General features: G+C 43.2%; 2 protein-coding genes across 3 annotated transcripts in view; both read right to left on the bottom strand.

The window, feature by feature from the left end:
• The window catches only part of egln3 (egl-9 family hypoxia-inducible factor 3), a 526,600-nt gene that overhangs the window by 495,681 nt on the left and 13,671 nt on the right, over positions 1–17,248 (bottom strand). The window lies entirely within an intron of this gene.
• LOC127526054 (serine palmitoyltransferase small subunit A) lies at positions 3,629–14,466 on the bottom strand. The gene is made up of 2 exons (XM_051920051.1): positions 14,277–14,466; positions 3,629–4,353 (listed from the first exon to the last, which is right to left on the bottom strand). Exons 1-2 carry the CDS (start codon positions 14,377–14,379, stop codon positions 4,250–4,252), a joined length of 207 nt encoding a protein of 68 aa, XP_051776011.1. The 5' UTR covers positions 14,380–14,466; the 3' UTR covers positions 3,629–4,249.

Below are 17,248 nucleotides of genomic sequence, written 5' to 3'. Positions count from 1 at the left end.
GTTTCCTCCTAACAGACCAAATCACAGTAAACATGTCATGCCATGTGGCTGGTTTAATTCCGATTGACTTCCGTATTTATGCGAGAACTCACACAAGCGAATAGAAAAACGTATCCTTGCCATAAGAAAAAAACAGTACCAGCAATATGCGATCAAAATTATTTCCAGATCCCCTTTGTTGTCACAAACCTACGTCAGATACACGGAAGGCGCGGATCAATACTCGACAACTGTCTTGTAAAATGTAACCCATTTAGTATGATTTTAAGCTTTCCCTTCGTTCCCCACACTTTCAATGATGAATGCCATCCAGTGGGTTTTGTTTCAACCATACAAGCAGCAACTTATTGCAAGGCTCTCCCCGCAAACCTTTCACGACCATCTCTCATTCGCTTCAATCGTATTTCACGACTCAGCACAGCCCAATCAGAGATGCCTCACGAGCGACTGATAGTTTAACAAACGCTTCTTTAACTAGTCAAGGAAGAAAGAAAGAAAGAAACAATTAAAAAGCAAATATTTTCAAATTAAGAAAAAAAGCACGTTCCATTAGTCGTGGCGATTAGTTACAAATTGAGAAAGTGGCATGAAAGAAAACATTTAGCCACGGAGAACGCTCCGGAAACTAAAACTTGATAGATGATCCTGCAAGGGGTGGCCCTGGACAACATTTTATTAGTTTTGCAGCCCATTTGGTGATCTAGCTGGCCATACTGTACGACACGACAGCAGGATCAAGCACGGGTCAAAAGAAATCCCTCAGTCCAGCAGTTCGTTTTAAAAGATTTCGTGAAAAGTCAAGGCAAGAAGAAAGAAAAAAAGGTTACACACGTAGAATAAGAGAGTCTCTTCTCTAAACTTAAGCTTTTCTTGTCAAACTTCAGTTGTTTTTATACTTAAAAGATGCTTTACGTCACCTTCAGTACGCTCTAAACTTATGGCACCGATCGTTCAATACAGCACGTTAACTTTCATGCTATAGGGCACGTTAAGGCGCAGTTTAAAACCGTGTGCCCTCCACTCCTTACTCTCGGCAAGTCAGGTCACTAACTGAGACTTTTCTGTAATCAGAGGGACAAGAAATAGTGAGAATACCCCAATTCAACTTGTGGGGGCTACAAGAACCTCCCATACACTAATACAGGGGTCGGCAGCCTTTCAGCGGTGTCGTGCCGAACCTGTGTTACAATGTTATTCCGCGTGCCAACATGATTCTACCAATTTTGTTATAAAAGGTATCAAAATGGGTCCAGTTATAATGGCTTTATCTTATATTACTGCTCATTCAATATTTTAATATGACACAGGATCATATGTCAAAATTTTTTATAACTGCATTCGCTTTATTTTTGGTTGCAACTATTTGACTAAAATAAGTACAATATTCCCTCGCTACTTCGCGGTTCACTTTTCGCGGATTCACGACTTCGCGGGTTTTTAAATACAAGTGATTGCCCGCCTATCGCGGAAGTTATGTTCCAGACCCATCAGCAACAGGAGAAAATCCGCGATATAGAAAGACCATATAAATAAACATTTTTATAGTTTAAGCCTAAAAATACCCATCCCACATGCTTCAAACACATGTAAACTTATAAAACACACTTTAACACATATATCCTTAGCCCGACATCCACATATCATGAGTAACATCTCACTATTATAAAACATTTTAACTTCACGCAAGACAAGACAGTGAGACAGGAAAATAGGTGATGTACAGGCTTTTAATTATTGACACGCAGAGCGACAAGCAGCACAAAGCCAGCACAAAGTCCACTTCTCCTTAGCATTCATTCAGCTCCCCCCCCCTTGACAATGCGAAGTGGCAGGAGCGTGCACCTCCGGGTAGGGGGGGTTTGAGCGAACGTGAATTCAGCAGTCACACACACACACTCCTCCTCCTCCTTCTGAACGCGCAGAGCGACAAGCAGGCATTTTGGCAGAAGCAGCACAAAGTCCATTTCTGCTCTGCTGAGAGTTCAGCTGCCCCCCTTCACAAAGCGAGTGCAGACACATCTACGTCTGATCGCTGCGTGCAGTGTTGGTCTGAAGTGTTTAAGAGCATAGGAAGTGTTTATAAGAGTGGGGAAAGGTTAACAAGAGAGTGAGAAAGGTTTATAAGAGTGTGGGAAGGGTTTATAAAGCCTTAAAATATGTATAAATAATAAAATAAATATAGGTATCTACTTCGCGGATTTTCACCTATCGCGGGGGGCTCTGGAACGTAACCCCCGCGATAGATGAGGGATTACTGTAGTTTGTTTCTTAAAGCCAGAAACGGCCCTTTATATAGCTTCACTTTACTCAGAGTTTTTAAACGTGGCCGGATGTTTAGTTCGATAAAGTCTTTGTACACTTGACATTCGACACACGACACTTTCACAGCACGATCCTTTTGTTGTACAAATCCATATTCACGCATGCAAAAGTCTTGAAAAGAGGGAACGTCAAGTGTTTGTCTTATAGTATATTAACAACAACAAGAGGTTCGTTTTAATGTACCACGGCCTGCACTGAACACATGGTTTCCCTTTACATGCAAGTCGAATGTGCAAAACGTAGGTGGGGACGCGGAGTACGAACACATGTTCTTACATTTTAATTACAACACAAGAAGTTTGTTTTAATGTACCACAGCCTCCACTTACATGTGAGTCGCATAAGCAAAACGTAGGTGAGGGCGCGAACACTTGCACTGTAATTAAAATATAATTTTTTTTACTAGATTTCAATTCAGAGTACCATCGAAAATCGTTGAAAAGGCTGCCGACCCCTTCACCAATATATAGGCAAATATTTAATATCAGTAACGGTACACTGCATGATAATGTGAAGTGAATCCACTTGACTTGCACATTCCTAGTTTTCCTCCTCTTTCTCTGTATGTTTATCATTCGTTTGCTCAGAGGTTGATGCGCTTGTTGCTTCCTGAGCAGCTCTTCTTCTCTCCACACTAGCAGCCCGCTTCTTCTCTTCTTACGTTGGCATCTTTTCACATTAAAACTGATTAAGTCACTGTTTGTGTTGCAATTACTTAGTACAGTTTTCCTTAATTTTTCACTTAAGATGGCACTTCAGTCTTCCATCTGCCTTAAGAATGAATTAAGATATGAAGAGGTAGAGGAAGTGATGGTGAAGGTGGTAGGGATGAGAACGGCGCCCATATGTACGCGCTGCACAACAGCCCTGCTGGCCGCTGCCGAGAGTTTATTCTACAATAAGATAAAAAGAGGAATAACCTTGGAGGTCAATCATCACTCCGAAAGTGGACGGTAGAGGTCACATAGTGTACCAAATTTCAGGTCAATCGGTCAAACGGTTTGCGAGCTACAAGTGATTTAAAATTCTGGACAGACAGACAGACAGCCATGGTAGCGTATTATACAAGAAGATGACTTAAATAACTACCAACTAGTGCAAGCCGCTGCCCATAAACAGGAGGGCAGAACGCAGTCCGACATTAACAGATTCATCCTTTCTTTACCATCTCAAACAGGCACAAACTCCGAGAAAGAAAAGCCAAGAAGCTCAGTTTCAAGAGTCGTTTCCAGCACCTGACGCACTACTTCAGCAAAATGCTGGAAGAATCGGGAGCCTAAAAAAAAATAAGCCACAAACACAAGTCGGGTTTTTAAGGATTATATTTTTTAGCAATGGTAGTACAGCAAAAATATAACACCTGAGATACAGATTATGTGTACGTCTAACAAATAGACAGCAGCACAACTTTTATGGTATTAAAAATAACACATAAAAATATGCACATTTGTCGGTCTGTAGTCAAGAATCTAATTACAAAGTAGAAAATTATTGTTTCCCATCTGAAGTTCCTAAACAAACTGGTAACAATCGACACAAGTTACAAAAAAACAAAAAAAAAAAAAAACAAAAAGTATTAAAATAAAACAAATTTAAAAATGATTTCACTGGCAGGCAGATAAATTACTACAAACCTTTCACTGTAGAAAGCTTCAAAAGTTGAAACACAGAACCAACATCAGAGATTAAAAGAAAAAAAAAAAAAACAAAAAACAAAAAACAAAAGTGGCGCCATACAAAAGACAAGGATAAGAACAGCTATAAAGTGAGCGACACGCTGGTCCACCTCCAACTGGAATAATAAATAAATTGACAAGGTGCAGCTCTCCTGCCGGTGGCAGACAACAGTTCCACGGAAGTACAGACAGACAGTCTCGGAGTCTGCGGAAATCCGTCCATGTCTGAGTGAAGGCACTTTCACCATCCATCACTGGACAATTTCAAAATAGTGCAGTATCGCCATGATGTGCTGCGGCATGAATACGTAACCCGTGTACACAGCCATGCCAGCCACAGAGATCAGCAGGGAATCTGAAGGTCGGCGTTAAGGAAACCTGCAAGAAGGCAGTAAGCTGAGCCTTTTCAGAGTCATTTGTCTTTCCATTTGTTTTCAGAGTTTAACATTTAACTAAAATGTGAACACAGTACAATCATTTATATATCTATATTAGCCGCCCCCCACGGCTTTGCCCGTGTAATAGTGAAACAAGACAGTAAGGAGGGTCCCGCCCAGCTTCCCACTCCTGACGTCACGCAGCCTCTGTCTCGGATTAGTGTGAATATATTGTTCCTAGCACACTGTGATTCTTAGCGCGATGAGAGAAGTCGCAAAATCAACTGGAATGTTCAAGCAAATTCTAGAAAGAAAAAAAAAATCTAAATCCGTTCAGTAGTTCTCACGTGAAAAGCAGACAGACATACAAACACACACACACAACACATTATATACTGTACACACAGTAGCCATTTCCCACGGCTCCGCCCACGTAGTAGTGAAACAGGACAAGCTTTAAAAATCAGTAAACAAAAACGTAATCGCTAGCTAAGCGGAGGCGAGGTACACTCCAAAACGTGGCCAGAGGTAGACCGGCTCCCCACTCCTGATGTCATGCACCCGTCCCCCCCCGTCCCCCCCGCCGTCTCGGATTAGTGCGTATGTATCGCTCCAACAAGCGAGCTATGATACATAGTGCAATGAGAGAAGTCGCAAAAATCAACCGGAATGTTCAAGCAAATTATAGAAAGAAAAAAAAAAAAAACGATCGAAATCCGTTAAGTAGTTCTCTCATGAAAAGTGGACAGACAGATAGACGCTGGATTTTATATAGAGAGAGAGGGATATACACACACACACACACACACACATATATAATGCATAGGGATCCAGAAAAGTTGCCCCCAACACTTCGCCCCAGATATTTTCCTTATCACCTACCTGGATCATTTCAACTTTTTAAAAAATGACCACCACACATATTTCTCTTTTTATTTTGATTTTATTTTAAATATTAAAATAGCATTCTACAGAATTAAAGTTACTGGATTTCGTGTGTTTTTTTTTGTCAGTACTGTTTCTCAGTTTGACGTGTCCGAGCACACTACAGCTGTTAACGCAGCTCGTGTTTGCCGTTTTCACCGTCCGACTACGACGAGGGCTGCACAATTTCGAAATGACACAACCTGTTTTCGGTAATTCAGGCAATCAAAGAAACAAAAAGTGTGCTCCAATTTCTTCTAAAATCAAAGGAACAGTCCAAGATTTTTAAAATCGTAATGTGACCGATTACCTTAGAGGCATTGCATACAACTTTGAGTTTTAAACAATGATTTTGTTAATTTCTTTTATTTTAAAATGTTAATTTGTTTCGACTACAGAGATAACGTGACTAACATATAGCGGTAGCTGGCTGCAATTGGCCTGGAGTCTAAACTGAAAATGGGACTGAAACAACAATCATCTTAATGAGCACTACTTAAATATATTTCATATGCTTTTTGTTAACCTTTAATTTCAAGTATATTTTTAAGTTTAATTATATTTCAAGCATTTGGTTAATTTTTTGGCAATTTTAACTTTTGCATTTATTAAACCAAAATAAAATTAGAAGATATAAAAAAAAGTTAGGTGCATTATTTACATTTCTGTAACCTACTCATTATGTACAGGGGGCAAATTGTGGAAGGCGAAATGCGAGGGGCTAAGTGTGGGAGGTGAACTGTTGGGGGTGAAATGTGAGGGGTGCCTTTTCCGAACACACACAATATTAAGAGTTGTCCGCCTTTCACATAAACCACTGGGTGTTGCACCTTCGAGATCTTATGTGATACAAAGAATACGCCCCGTAAATTGGAGGTGCAGGCTACCTCAGCCATGTAATTGGGTATTCAGAGCCATTTCACAGCAAGTGGTGTCGCGTCCACACGCTGTGACTGACAGGACATGACTAATGGCACAGACATGGGGCACTGTGGACAGGAACCGAACCAGAGTGATATCTGCCGACGGTGAAGCGGATTACGTGATAGAAAGAAGTCGATGACGACTTGACTTCCCTGCCTTCCCTTGCATACAACCTGCTGGTATTTGCAGACCACTGGGGCTGGATGTGCTAACCGGAATACAACAATTATATAAATAGGAGGAGGAGGAGGAGGAGGACTGCTTTGTCTTTCGCTGTGCACACCCTGCTGGCACTTGTGAACCACTAGGGTTGGATATGCAGTGCATGAGCCAAACTGCAGGAGATGATTACAGGATATGAAAGAAGAAGAATGAAAGCTTCAGAAAGTTAACGGGATTTGGATGTTTTGCACGTCAAACTGCACAGGCAAAACGATCGAGAAGATGACATGGTTGCTGAGTGGGAAGCAAATTGCATAGGAAGAAGAACACCAACTCCAGCATCTGCTGCCCATCAAGCACATGTGGCATGGCAACCCGACGGTATTCATGCACCACCGAGTCTGGAACCTCAATCTTGGGAGTACCAGAGGGCCATGCGTTTTCTAGTACAGTATGTCACGCTTATGCTACTACACTTGGTACCGCCTGGTCTTTGGCATAACATCTTCAGAAATCATCAACTGGAGAATGAGGGACACAAGGCGAGAACAACATGTGAGACAGCATTCCACCCTTTCAGAGCACATCCCCTTGTGTCACCCTAAAGTGTTGGAATGCATATCACAACATTGAGATTTCAGATTTCACTGGATTACGTTAGCCGGGAGCTACATCTTTGTACTGCAATTCACTTTGGGTAAATGTCTGATCAGAATGAATAAGTGCAGATTTCCATTGCGGTCTCTGCTCCATGATGATTTAAAAACCAAACTTTACTGCGAGGATAATTTGCTACTCTCTGTTGGTACCCTCCTAAATCAATGCACGTGTACCCTCTAATACAGCGGTTCCCCAACCTTTTTTGCACAACGGACCGGTCACATGCAAGACAATTTTCCACGGATCAGCCATTGCATGCGTATAATAAAGCAAAATAAAGTGGCTTTTCTTTTCACACAGGGTGCATGGTCTCTCTGTGGCGGAGCAGTTTTGAAGGATTCTGGGCCTCACTGGATAGCTAGTCGACACTTACTATACGGAGCAGGCAGGTGAATCGCCTGGCGCGACAGACCCGTAATTTAAGTAGGACTCCTGGTATTTTTTGTTTAAATCCAGCTTTCTTTTTGTCTTAAGAGTCTTCTGCTGTCTCCTCATTGGGCGTTTCCTCTTTTTCAAAGATGCTCTCCAGAGAGGTTTATTAAACTGGAACAGAGAGAAGTGTGGAAAAGAGACACAGACGGAGTGATGGAGAGCAGGGCCATCCTCACAGGTGGCGCAGTGCTAGTGCTGCTGCTTTGCAGTAAGGAGACTGTGGAAGATTGTGGGTTCGCTTCCCGGTTCCTCCCTGTGTGGATAGTGCTTGGAGTACTGAGAAAAGCGCTATATAAATGTAATGAATTGTTATTATTATTATATCTTAACAGCATTATAGGCCCCCCAGGCAAAGCAGTGGCCCTACACAACCATTCAGCACGTCACAGCATACATGGATTAGCATGGGGCCCCTATGCTCGTGGGTAACTGCCCGGCATGCCCATGTGTTAAGATTGCCCTGACGGGGAGTCTGTTGAATGATGTGTGGTTACAGTTATTGAAAGTAATGAATAGTTTTGTGTTTTTTTTTAAAGCCGACCCTCCTACTTCCTTAATTACAGTGGCTGTCGAAGTCCATAAACACCCGAACACAGTCACCGTTCTACTGAGATGATCGGGTCATTTTCAAAATAAAACACCCTGCAGACTCCGACAGTCAATACAATGGAAATAAAACGTTTTTTATTCTGTGTGTGGCCTGGTGGTTGGGTACCGCTGCTCTAATCGACTTGACCCAATGCTGACGAGAAAGACTCCGGCCGGCCCCTGTGACACACACACACACACCTGGGCGGTTTGGATTTCAAAACAGATGGAAGACCACTTTCATTTTATAGAAAAACACAGCTGAAAGCAAAACTTCTCTTCTCATTTAAATGCCACTTTTAATGCGGAGTCCCGCGATTCTCAAGTTCACATACCACACGTTACTAAGCCCCTACTTTTAGGAGACTTGTCGCCAATGAGCGATTACTGGTAACGCAATTTATGTTGTACTTTAGTCTTAAGGCTGTACTTCTTCCACTGGGAAATGCTATTTTAATTGGAAAATGGTTTAACGTTACAGATTGCATGACCTTTATAATGATATTCTAATTTATACTTTCTTATTTCTTCTTCTTTCAGCTGCTCCTATACAGGGGTCGTCACATTGGACGATCAGTCTCCATATCATTTTTTGTCACACAGACTGCATTCATGTCCTCCTTCACCACATTCTTAAACTTTCTCTTTGAACTTCCTCTTGCCCGGTGGTTCCATCCTCACTGTTCTTTTCCTGATGTACCCCTCATCTCTCCTCTGCACGTGTCCACACTATCTCAATCTCTCCTCTCACTTGGTCACCAAACTGTCATACCTGTGTACCCTCATTACTCCAAGTGAAAATTGTGGCATCTTCAACTTCTCCACCTCCAGCTCTGCCTCCCTTCTTTTTGACTTCAACTGATACAACAGAGCTGGTCTCACTACCATTTTATAGACCTTCCCTTTCCCTCTTGCAGGTACTCTCCTATCACAAATCACTCCTGCCACCCTTCTCCACCCAGTCCACCCTGTCTGCACGCTCTTCCTCACCTCTGTGCTGCACTCTTCATTGCTTTGGACTGTTGAACCCAAGTGTTTAAACTCATCTACCTTCACCACCTCTGCTCCTTGCAGTGGCACCCTTCCCTCTCCTTCATGCACATGTACTCTTCCTCTCCTCATGACTCTCGTTCCCCTAATCTGCAGTGCATACCTCCACCTCACCAGGTTCATCTCAACCTGCTGTCTGCTCTCACTACAGATCACAATGTCATCCTCGAATATCACAGTCCATGGAGACTCCTGTCTAATCTCATCTGTCAACGTGTCCATCACCACTGCATACAGGAAAGAGCTCAGAGCTGATCCTTGATGTAGTCCCACTGTCACCTTGGAGCAGGCTGTCATTACTGCACACCTCGTCACAGTCACAGGGTCTTCATGCGTATTATGCACCATCCTCACATACTTCTTTGCTACTCCCGACTTCATCATACAGCACCACGACTTCTCTCTTGGCAACCCATCATACGCTTTCTCCAAGTCCACAAACACCCAATGCAATTCATTCTGACCTTCTCTACACCCGTAAAGCAAATTCTCTCTTCTGCAGGACTCTTTCCTGCCATGAAACCACATTGCTGCTCACAGATCCCCACCTCTCCTCTCAGTTTAGCATCCATCACTCATCCCCATATCTTCACGGTGTGGCTCATCAACTTTATACCCCTGTAGTTAGTGCAGCTCAGCACATCTCCCTTATTCCTGAAATTGGTACTACTAATTTATTTTTGTGTGTTTAAATTTAGGATGACATTGTGAAACAACGAAATGCACTGCAGCTTCACAGATCCGGTGCCTGAATGCCAGCTGTGTCAAGTGTGCAAATTCTCTCAAGTGTCTACACAAGCTTTGCTCCAGGTACACCTTTTGTTGTTTTTTTAGGTTAACTTGAGTTTGAGATACGCTGACCTGTGGGAGTGTGCATGAGGGGGTCCTACCATGGACTGGAGCCCCTCGATGTGCCCGGTGGTGCCAGTTAAAGCTCCAGCACACAGGAACTGGAAGAAGTGGGTTTTGAAAATACTACTTAAGATAGTGAACAAAAAGAGTCAGCAGTACGTTAGAGCAGCGCTCCACAAACTGTGGGTCAAGGGGGGCTGAGGAATAAGTTGTTAAGATTTGAAAATTCTAGGAGTTGAAAGTAATCGTTTTGAGGGATAGGAGGACCTGAAATTCCTAGAAAGTTAGAACAAACTACCCTTTAAACTCCTTTCTCAGTAGCATCGCCTCACTTTACTCCTCAGAGGAATATTATTTATATATATATATATATATATATATATACATATACACACACATACATATTATATATATATACACACATACAGTGCATCCGCAAAGTATTCACAGCGCATCACTTTCTCCACATTTTGTTATGTTACAGCCTTATTCCAAAATGGATTCAATTCATTTTTTTCCTCAGAATTCTACACACAACACCCCATAATGACAATGTGAAAAAACTTTACTTGAGGTTTTTGCAAATTTATTGAAAATAAACAAACTGAGAAAGCACATGTACACAAGTATTCACAGCCTTTGCCATGAAGCTCAAAATTGAGCTCAGGATCCATCCTGTTTCCCCTGATCTTCCTTGAGATGTTTCTGCAGCTTCATTGGAGTCCACCTGTGGTAAATTCAGTTGATTGGACATGATTTGGAAAGGCACACACCTGTCTATAGAAGGTCCCACAGTTGACAGTTCATGTCAGAGCACAAACCAAGCATGAAGTCAAAGGAATTGTCTGTAGACCTCCGAGACAGGATTGTCTCGAGGCACATATCTGGGGAAGGTTACAGAAAAATTTCTGCTGCTTTGAAGGTCCCAGTGAGCACAATGGCCTCCATCATCATCCGTAAGTGGAAGAAGTTCGAAACCACCAGGACTCTTCCTAGAGCTGGCCGGCCATCTAAACTGAGCAATCGGGGGAGAAGGGCCTTAGTCAGGGAGGTGACCAAGAACCCGATGGTCACTCTGTCAGAGCTCCAGAGGTCCTCTGTGGAGAGAGGAGAACCTTCCAGAAGGACAACCATCTCTGCAGCAATCCACCAATCAGGCCTGTATGGTAGAGTGGCCAGACGGAAGCCACTCCTTAGTAAAAGGCGCATGGCAGCCCACCTGGAGTTTGACAAAAGGCACCTGAAGGACTCTCAGACCATGAGAAAGAAAATTCTCTGGTCTGATGAGACAAAGATTGAGCTCTTTGGTGTGAATGCCAGGCGTCACGTTTGGAGGAAACCTGGCATCGCTCATCACCAGGCCAATACCATCCCTACAGTGAAGCATGGTGGTGGCAGCATCATGCTGTGGGGATGTTTTTCAGCAGCAGGGACTGGGAGACTAGTCAGGATAAAGGGAAAGATGACTGCAGCAATGTACAGAGACATCCTGGATGAAAACCTGCTCCAGAGCGCTCTTGACCTCAGACTGGGGCGACGGTTCATCTTTCAGCAGGACAACGACCCTAAGCACACAGTCAAGATATCAAAGGAGTGGCTTCAGGACAACTCTGTGAATGTCCTTGAGTGGCCCAGCCAGAGCCCAGACTTGAATCCGATCGAACATCTCTGGAGAGATCTTAAAATGGCTGTGCACCGACGCTTCCCATCCAACCTGATGGAGCTTGAGAGGTGCTGCAAAGAGGAATCGGCGACACTGGCCAAGGATAGGTGTGCCAAGGTTGTGGCATCATATTCAACAAGACTTGAGGCTGGAATTGCTGCCAAAGGGGCATCGACAAAGTATTGAGCAAAGGCTGTGAATACTTATGGACATGGGATTTCTCAGTTTTTTTTATTTTTAATAAATTTGCAAAAACCTCAAGTAAACTTTTTTCACGTTGTCATTATGGGGTGTTGTGTGTAGAATTCTGAGGAAAAAAATTAATTTAATCCACTTTGGAATAAGGCTGTAACATAACAAAATGTGGAGAAAGTGATGAAGCGCTGGGAATACTTTCTGGATGCACTGTATACACACACACACACACACACACACACAGAGACAGACAGAGTGTATACATACACATTAATACACTAAAAGTCAACATTTAGAATACTTCAGTTTTTCTTCAGACTTAATCAGCCGAAAAGCAATGAATGACCTACAATGGTGAACATTTGTCAAAAGTAAATTTTTTGTTGATTTGCTATATTAAACCATTGCTTAGTGTTCTTTTTAAAAAAAAAAAAAAAAGTTAGTTTTTGGAAAAATATTCAGCCCTGGGAGAAAACAAAAAAAAAAAAAATCCCTAAAAGAGTTAAAGCAGAGTTGATAGGCTGTTACTACAACCTCTGAAGTACAACTTGGACAATATGAAACTGTAGAATGGCAAGAAAACTAGCAATTAACAAATGGAGAGAAAATGAAAATGGCATTATTACCATTAGAAGAGTAGGCCTTTCATTTTGAGAAATTGCAAAAAAATCCAAGTGTTGGCGAGTCCAGTGGTGTCCTAAACAATCCAACTGGCAAACGGAAGAAACTCTGATAGGAAGAGAGCCGACAGAGCCAAAGTCACAAGACAATCAGAAGACAAGTTTCTGAGGGTCACCAGCTTGCGTGATAAGCTCTTGTGTTGTAAGGTGCCTAACAGTGCAGGTCGGCAAAAAGCAAAGGACGTCCTGTGAAGAGGAGACTTTGTGCTGCAGGTTTGACAGGGCAAGTGGCAGGAAGAAAGCCATTCCTTAAAGGACACAATACCGGCTGTGGACCACTGCAGACTGTCAAACACGGAGGAGGTGGTGTGAGGGTCTGAGGTTCTTTTGCTGGATGCCAAGTTGGGGACTGTCACTCCGAATCACAAGGGATGAAACAGTGTGGCTGTTCTATCTGTAGTAGGTGCAGGCTACTTTGATGAATCAAAACTTTGAATACAATTTGGTACACTTAATGATTTCTTGACTCATTTGTATTATTTCACATTGTTTAAAATTGTCCAAGTAATACTTTAGAGGGTGTAATAACAGCAGATTATAGATAAATATATACTGTATACACACACACCCACCCACAACACACTTGTGACATCAGTGCCACCTGAGAACCTGTTCTCTTCAGCAGGAAACGGCCCGTTTGAAGCAAGATGAGGTCACTGTTCAACGTTTCAGTTAAGCAGGAACAAATACGATTTTATTTCTGATTATTTGGAATCTTGAACCGAAATCGCTCTGGGGGTTCAGTGGGAATTATCTCACACAAGTCAGTTAACAGTAAACAGTTTTATGTCTGGTGTGTACATTTTTAAACCCAGTATTTCAGTTTTACTGTTTAGTAATGTCTTATGTTACACAATGTCTGACAAAATAATCGCATATTGAAATCATCAGGTTTCACATAAAAAGCCCAAGAAAATCTCTTCACCGGAGGTAACCTGCGAGTGATCTTTAACTGTCAAGTGCAAAGTAAAGGCTCGTTGGCTGCAGTTTCCCAGCTGAATGGTACCTAATTGGCTATTATTTAAACGAAAGCAAATACTCTGCTCGGCGTGTTAAATGTAAAAGATGCAGTTTTTCCCTTTGTGCACAATGAAAGAAGATCCGCGTCTATCGTCTTGAACGCAACACGATCCTTTATTAAGCGGGTGCTCTTAAAAAGCAGTCCAACTCTGAAAAGCGACTCGGCCGCGTTAGATTCGTCTTGTACGGCGTCTACCAAAGAGCCACTGAACGCCCCCTACCTTCCTACACGGACTTTGATCCGCGCTACCTTTGAATGGAGTCACGCCTGCAGCGGTGTGTCTGCAAAGCGGCCATCGACCTTCTTTTATGCGCCCACCTCTTACGCCACTTGTTGCATTTTCGGCAAACTACGCTTTACACTCACCTGCTCTTAGGATCCCACATTGTGCAACTCAAATTAAACGTAACTAACGCCGGGAGGGTCGCTCGCTAACAACGCTCGGTCGGCATTAATCGCTACTGCCAACTGTTGCGCTCGACTCTTTCCGTGAATTACCGCACCCTAAAATGCCCAACCCGAGGCCTTTCGCACATTGCACAGTTAAAACAGACAAACCGCGCCCACTTTCGTACACATACGGAATACTCGGCTTTCTAGGGCTAATATGTCCCCGAATCGGGTTAGAAACCCACCCACATATAAATTCGAGCCCCGACCACCCCTGTCCTACTCTAAACCCGATAACGGTCTGTCCGGTTAAGTCTCATTCCCCGCCACAGACCCAAGCGCTCAGAGTAAAAAGGATACTGAAGACGGTCCGCTCCCAGGGCTCGAGCATGTAGAGCGCGGTGATCAGTAGGTACTGGTAGTACAGCCATGACATCTGCTTCCAAGCCGAACGCAACCCCATGATCGCAACTTTCAGCGTCGTTGTCTTCCTCAAGCACCAAGTTCCCGTGCTTGCGTTGAGCTCAGGCGCTTCCGTCTTACCACTCTTTTAGCCAATCAGTTGCACGATGTAGGATGTCGGCTCTTTAAACAGCCCGCCTCTAGAGGCGGATCGGCCACGCCTTTGTGTATATGTCTGCGCATGCGCTTGAGTCTCCACGTAACGGAAGAGCAATGCTCCGGAAACGTGGACTGACTTAATGCCCGCCCTTACAATAGGAAACAATCCCGCCTTACGAGTGTATGATTAGCGCTGTGATACAAATGCACAGCTAAGACAGGCGCCGGTATTTATTTAATAGCTCGGAGTTTCAGTTCGATGTGGGGGCAGCACAGTTTAATTTGAAAACTACTGCCGAGTTCAGATATTATATAGGCTCCACTCACATCGGAGGAAGTACCTGGCACACTGTCACCTTCCTCCAGATAGTTTGTGTTAGTCTGCCTGGGATATTCTGTCGCTTTTCTAAACACCACACAGACGGAGTAGGTGGGGATGGCGGGGATTGAGAGCCAACGTGAGAGGAACCGCCTGTGGCCGGGGTGGGAGCAGCACAGGTGACCTCAGTGACCTCGCTGGATTGTATGAGGACACCGCAATGACAAGGTCAGGCGACAGAAACGACACCGGCGTTCTCGGGCGAAGCTGCAACCACAGATCATTATAGGCAGAGATTTAGACAGGCTTGTAAATAAATATGCAGTGGAAATAGAAAAGAATCCCCCCTTCGAAATATTCCCTTTTTTTTTTTTGCTTTACAGCCTTAAATGTGAACACACAAACTAATATTTCTTCCCAGCGTTACTTACTCAATGCCATCTCTAACATCCAAGTGAAAGATATCACATCTACAGTTCAGAAGAATAATAAAAAATCAAAAACAAGACCTACTGAGATGAATAAAGGATCACCCCTCAATGTCATTTTGTTGACCCCCCTTTTACTTTAATGACAGCCCTGAGTCTGTTGATTCTTCTCTGTCAGCTTTGCACACCTAGATATTCGCCCCCCACTCTTCTTTACAGTTTAACTGTTCAAGTTCGCTCACATTGGATGGTGAGCATTGCTGGTGCTATCTTCAGATCTTTCCACAGATTTTCAGTGTGATTTAGGTCTGGGCTCTGACTGGCCACACCAGGACTTCACTTTTTTCTCCTTCAGCCACTGAATTTTGCGGTGTGCTTCGGGTTGTTGCTGTGTTGAAAGGTGAACATTCTGCCCATCTTCAACTTTCTGGATGAGGGTGGCAGGTTTTCCTCAAGAATTTGATGGTATTTTGCCCCATCCAATTTTCCTTCTATCTTAACTAGAGTCCCAGGCCCCCCATGACGGGATGCTGCCCCCTCCGTGCTTTACTGTAGGTATGGTGTGTTGTGGATGGTGAGCTGCATTGGTGGACCGTTTGGCATTGAGGCCAAATAGTTTAATTTTGGTCACCATAAGACCTTTTTCCACTTGGCATCAGAATCTTCAAGGTGCATTCTGGGAAAGCTCAAACGAGCCTGAATGTGGCCTTTCTTGAGAAGTGTGACCCTCCTGAACAAGCCACAATTGTGGAGGAGCACTTGTGATATTGTTGTCACATGCACACCATTAACGACCACTCTGTGCCATCAAATCCTGGAACTCCTTCAAAGTGGCCATTGGCCTCTTGGTGGCCTCTCTTCCCAGTTTCCTCCTTGCTCTTCCATCCAGTTTGGAGGGTCCTAGTAGTACCAAACACTTCTTTATGATGGACTTTACTGGGCTCCTTGGGATTGATAAAGCCTTTGAGATGTTTGTGTCTCCATCTCCTGTCTTATGTCCGTCCACAACTCTATCCCAGAGATCTTCTGAAAGTGGCCTGCCACCCATAGTCAGTTGTGTGCTGTCAGTGGCACCACAAAGGAAGGGAATGAATGGACCAGGAACAGCTTCACCAATCACACTCATTACAACTGATCACAGGTGGGAGGAAGCCAGTAACCGCAATGGGAATGATGGGCACTGACACCTGATTGCATTTGGGGGGGGGGGTCCTTTATTAATCTCAGGATTCTTGTTTTTGATTTTTAAAAAATTTTCTGAACTGTAGCTGTGAGATCTTTCACTTGGATGATAGATATTGCATTGAGTAAGTAAAGCTGGGAAGAAATATGAGTTTGTGTGTTCACATTTAAGGCTGTAAAGCAAAAAAAAAATGGGAATATTTCAAATGGGGGGATTCTTTACTATACACACTGTAGATAGGACTTTATTTGTCCCCAGGGGCTAATTTGGTACTTTTCAGAAGCTCTTTAAATATATACATAAATAGGTAGATAGATGAATATACTGTATACATACATATATATACACACACACTAGGGGCCTTCACCCCCTGCTTGCTTTGCTCGCCAACCCCCCGGTCTGTGCTGAGTGCCAACCATTTCACGTCTCTGCCACTCGCGTTTATGGATTTCACTTTCACCAAACAAATCTTTTAATTCTCATGGATACGCCTCTTCCACTACTTCTCCCTGATTGCGACACAAATTAAACGATCTACAAGTCTCCGACTTAAAGTTTAAATCCGAATAATATATTTGATCTCTTTTCACTGTTCCATTATTTCACCGAGTAATAAATTCCGTTTGTTTGCGCTAATGTGATCTTTACTATCCTTTTATTGAGACTTTCAAATTTTCGTACTTCCATTATCTCTAACCTGCTCTGCATGTGTATCACGCCAGCGTTTTTGAATTCTTTACAACGTTCTACTTTGTCTTCTACTCTTTGTCTTTTATTTCCGTGGTTAAATCTCTTGGCACAAACTCTCCTCTCGCGGGATGTGAAAATGTCTCTCTGAGAA

The sequence above is a fragment of the Erpetoichthys calabaricus genome, chromosome 16, assembly GCF_900747795.2.
Source record: "Erpetoichthys calabaricus chromosome 16, fErpCal1.3, whole genome shotgun sequence".
NCBI lineage: Eukaryota > Metazoa > Chordata > Cladistia > Polypteriformes > Polypteridae > Erpetoichthys > Erpetoichthys calabaricus.
This window is presented reverse-complemented; position numbering and strand designations above follow the sequence as displayed.

What these genes read in the sequence shown, in the direction of transcription:
- LOC127526054 (XM_051920051.1), bottom strand. Translation starts at nt 14,379, where the DNA reads ATGGGGTTGCGTTCGGCTTGGAAGCAGATGTCATGGCTGTACTACCAG. An exon ending in CTGGGAGCGGACCGTCTTCA is followed by an intron (nt 4,354 to 14,276) that starts GTATCCTTTTTA and finishes GCCGACCTTCAG; the next exon opens with ATTCCCTGCTGATCTCTGTG.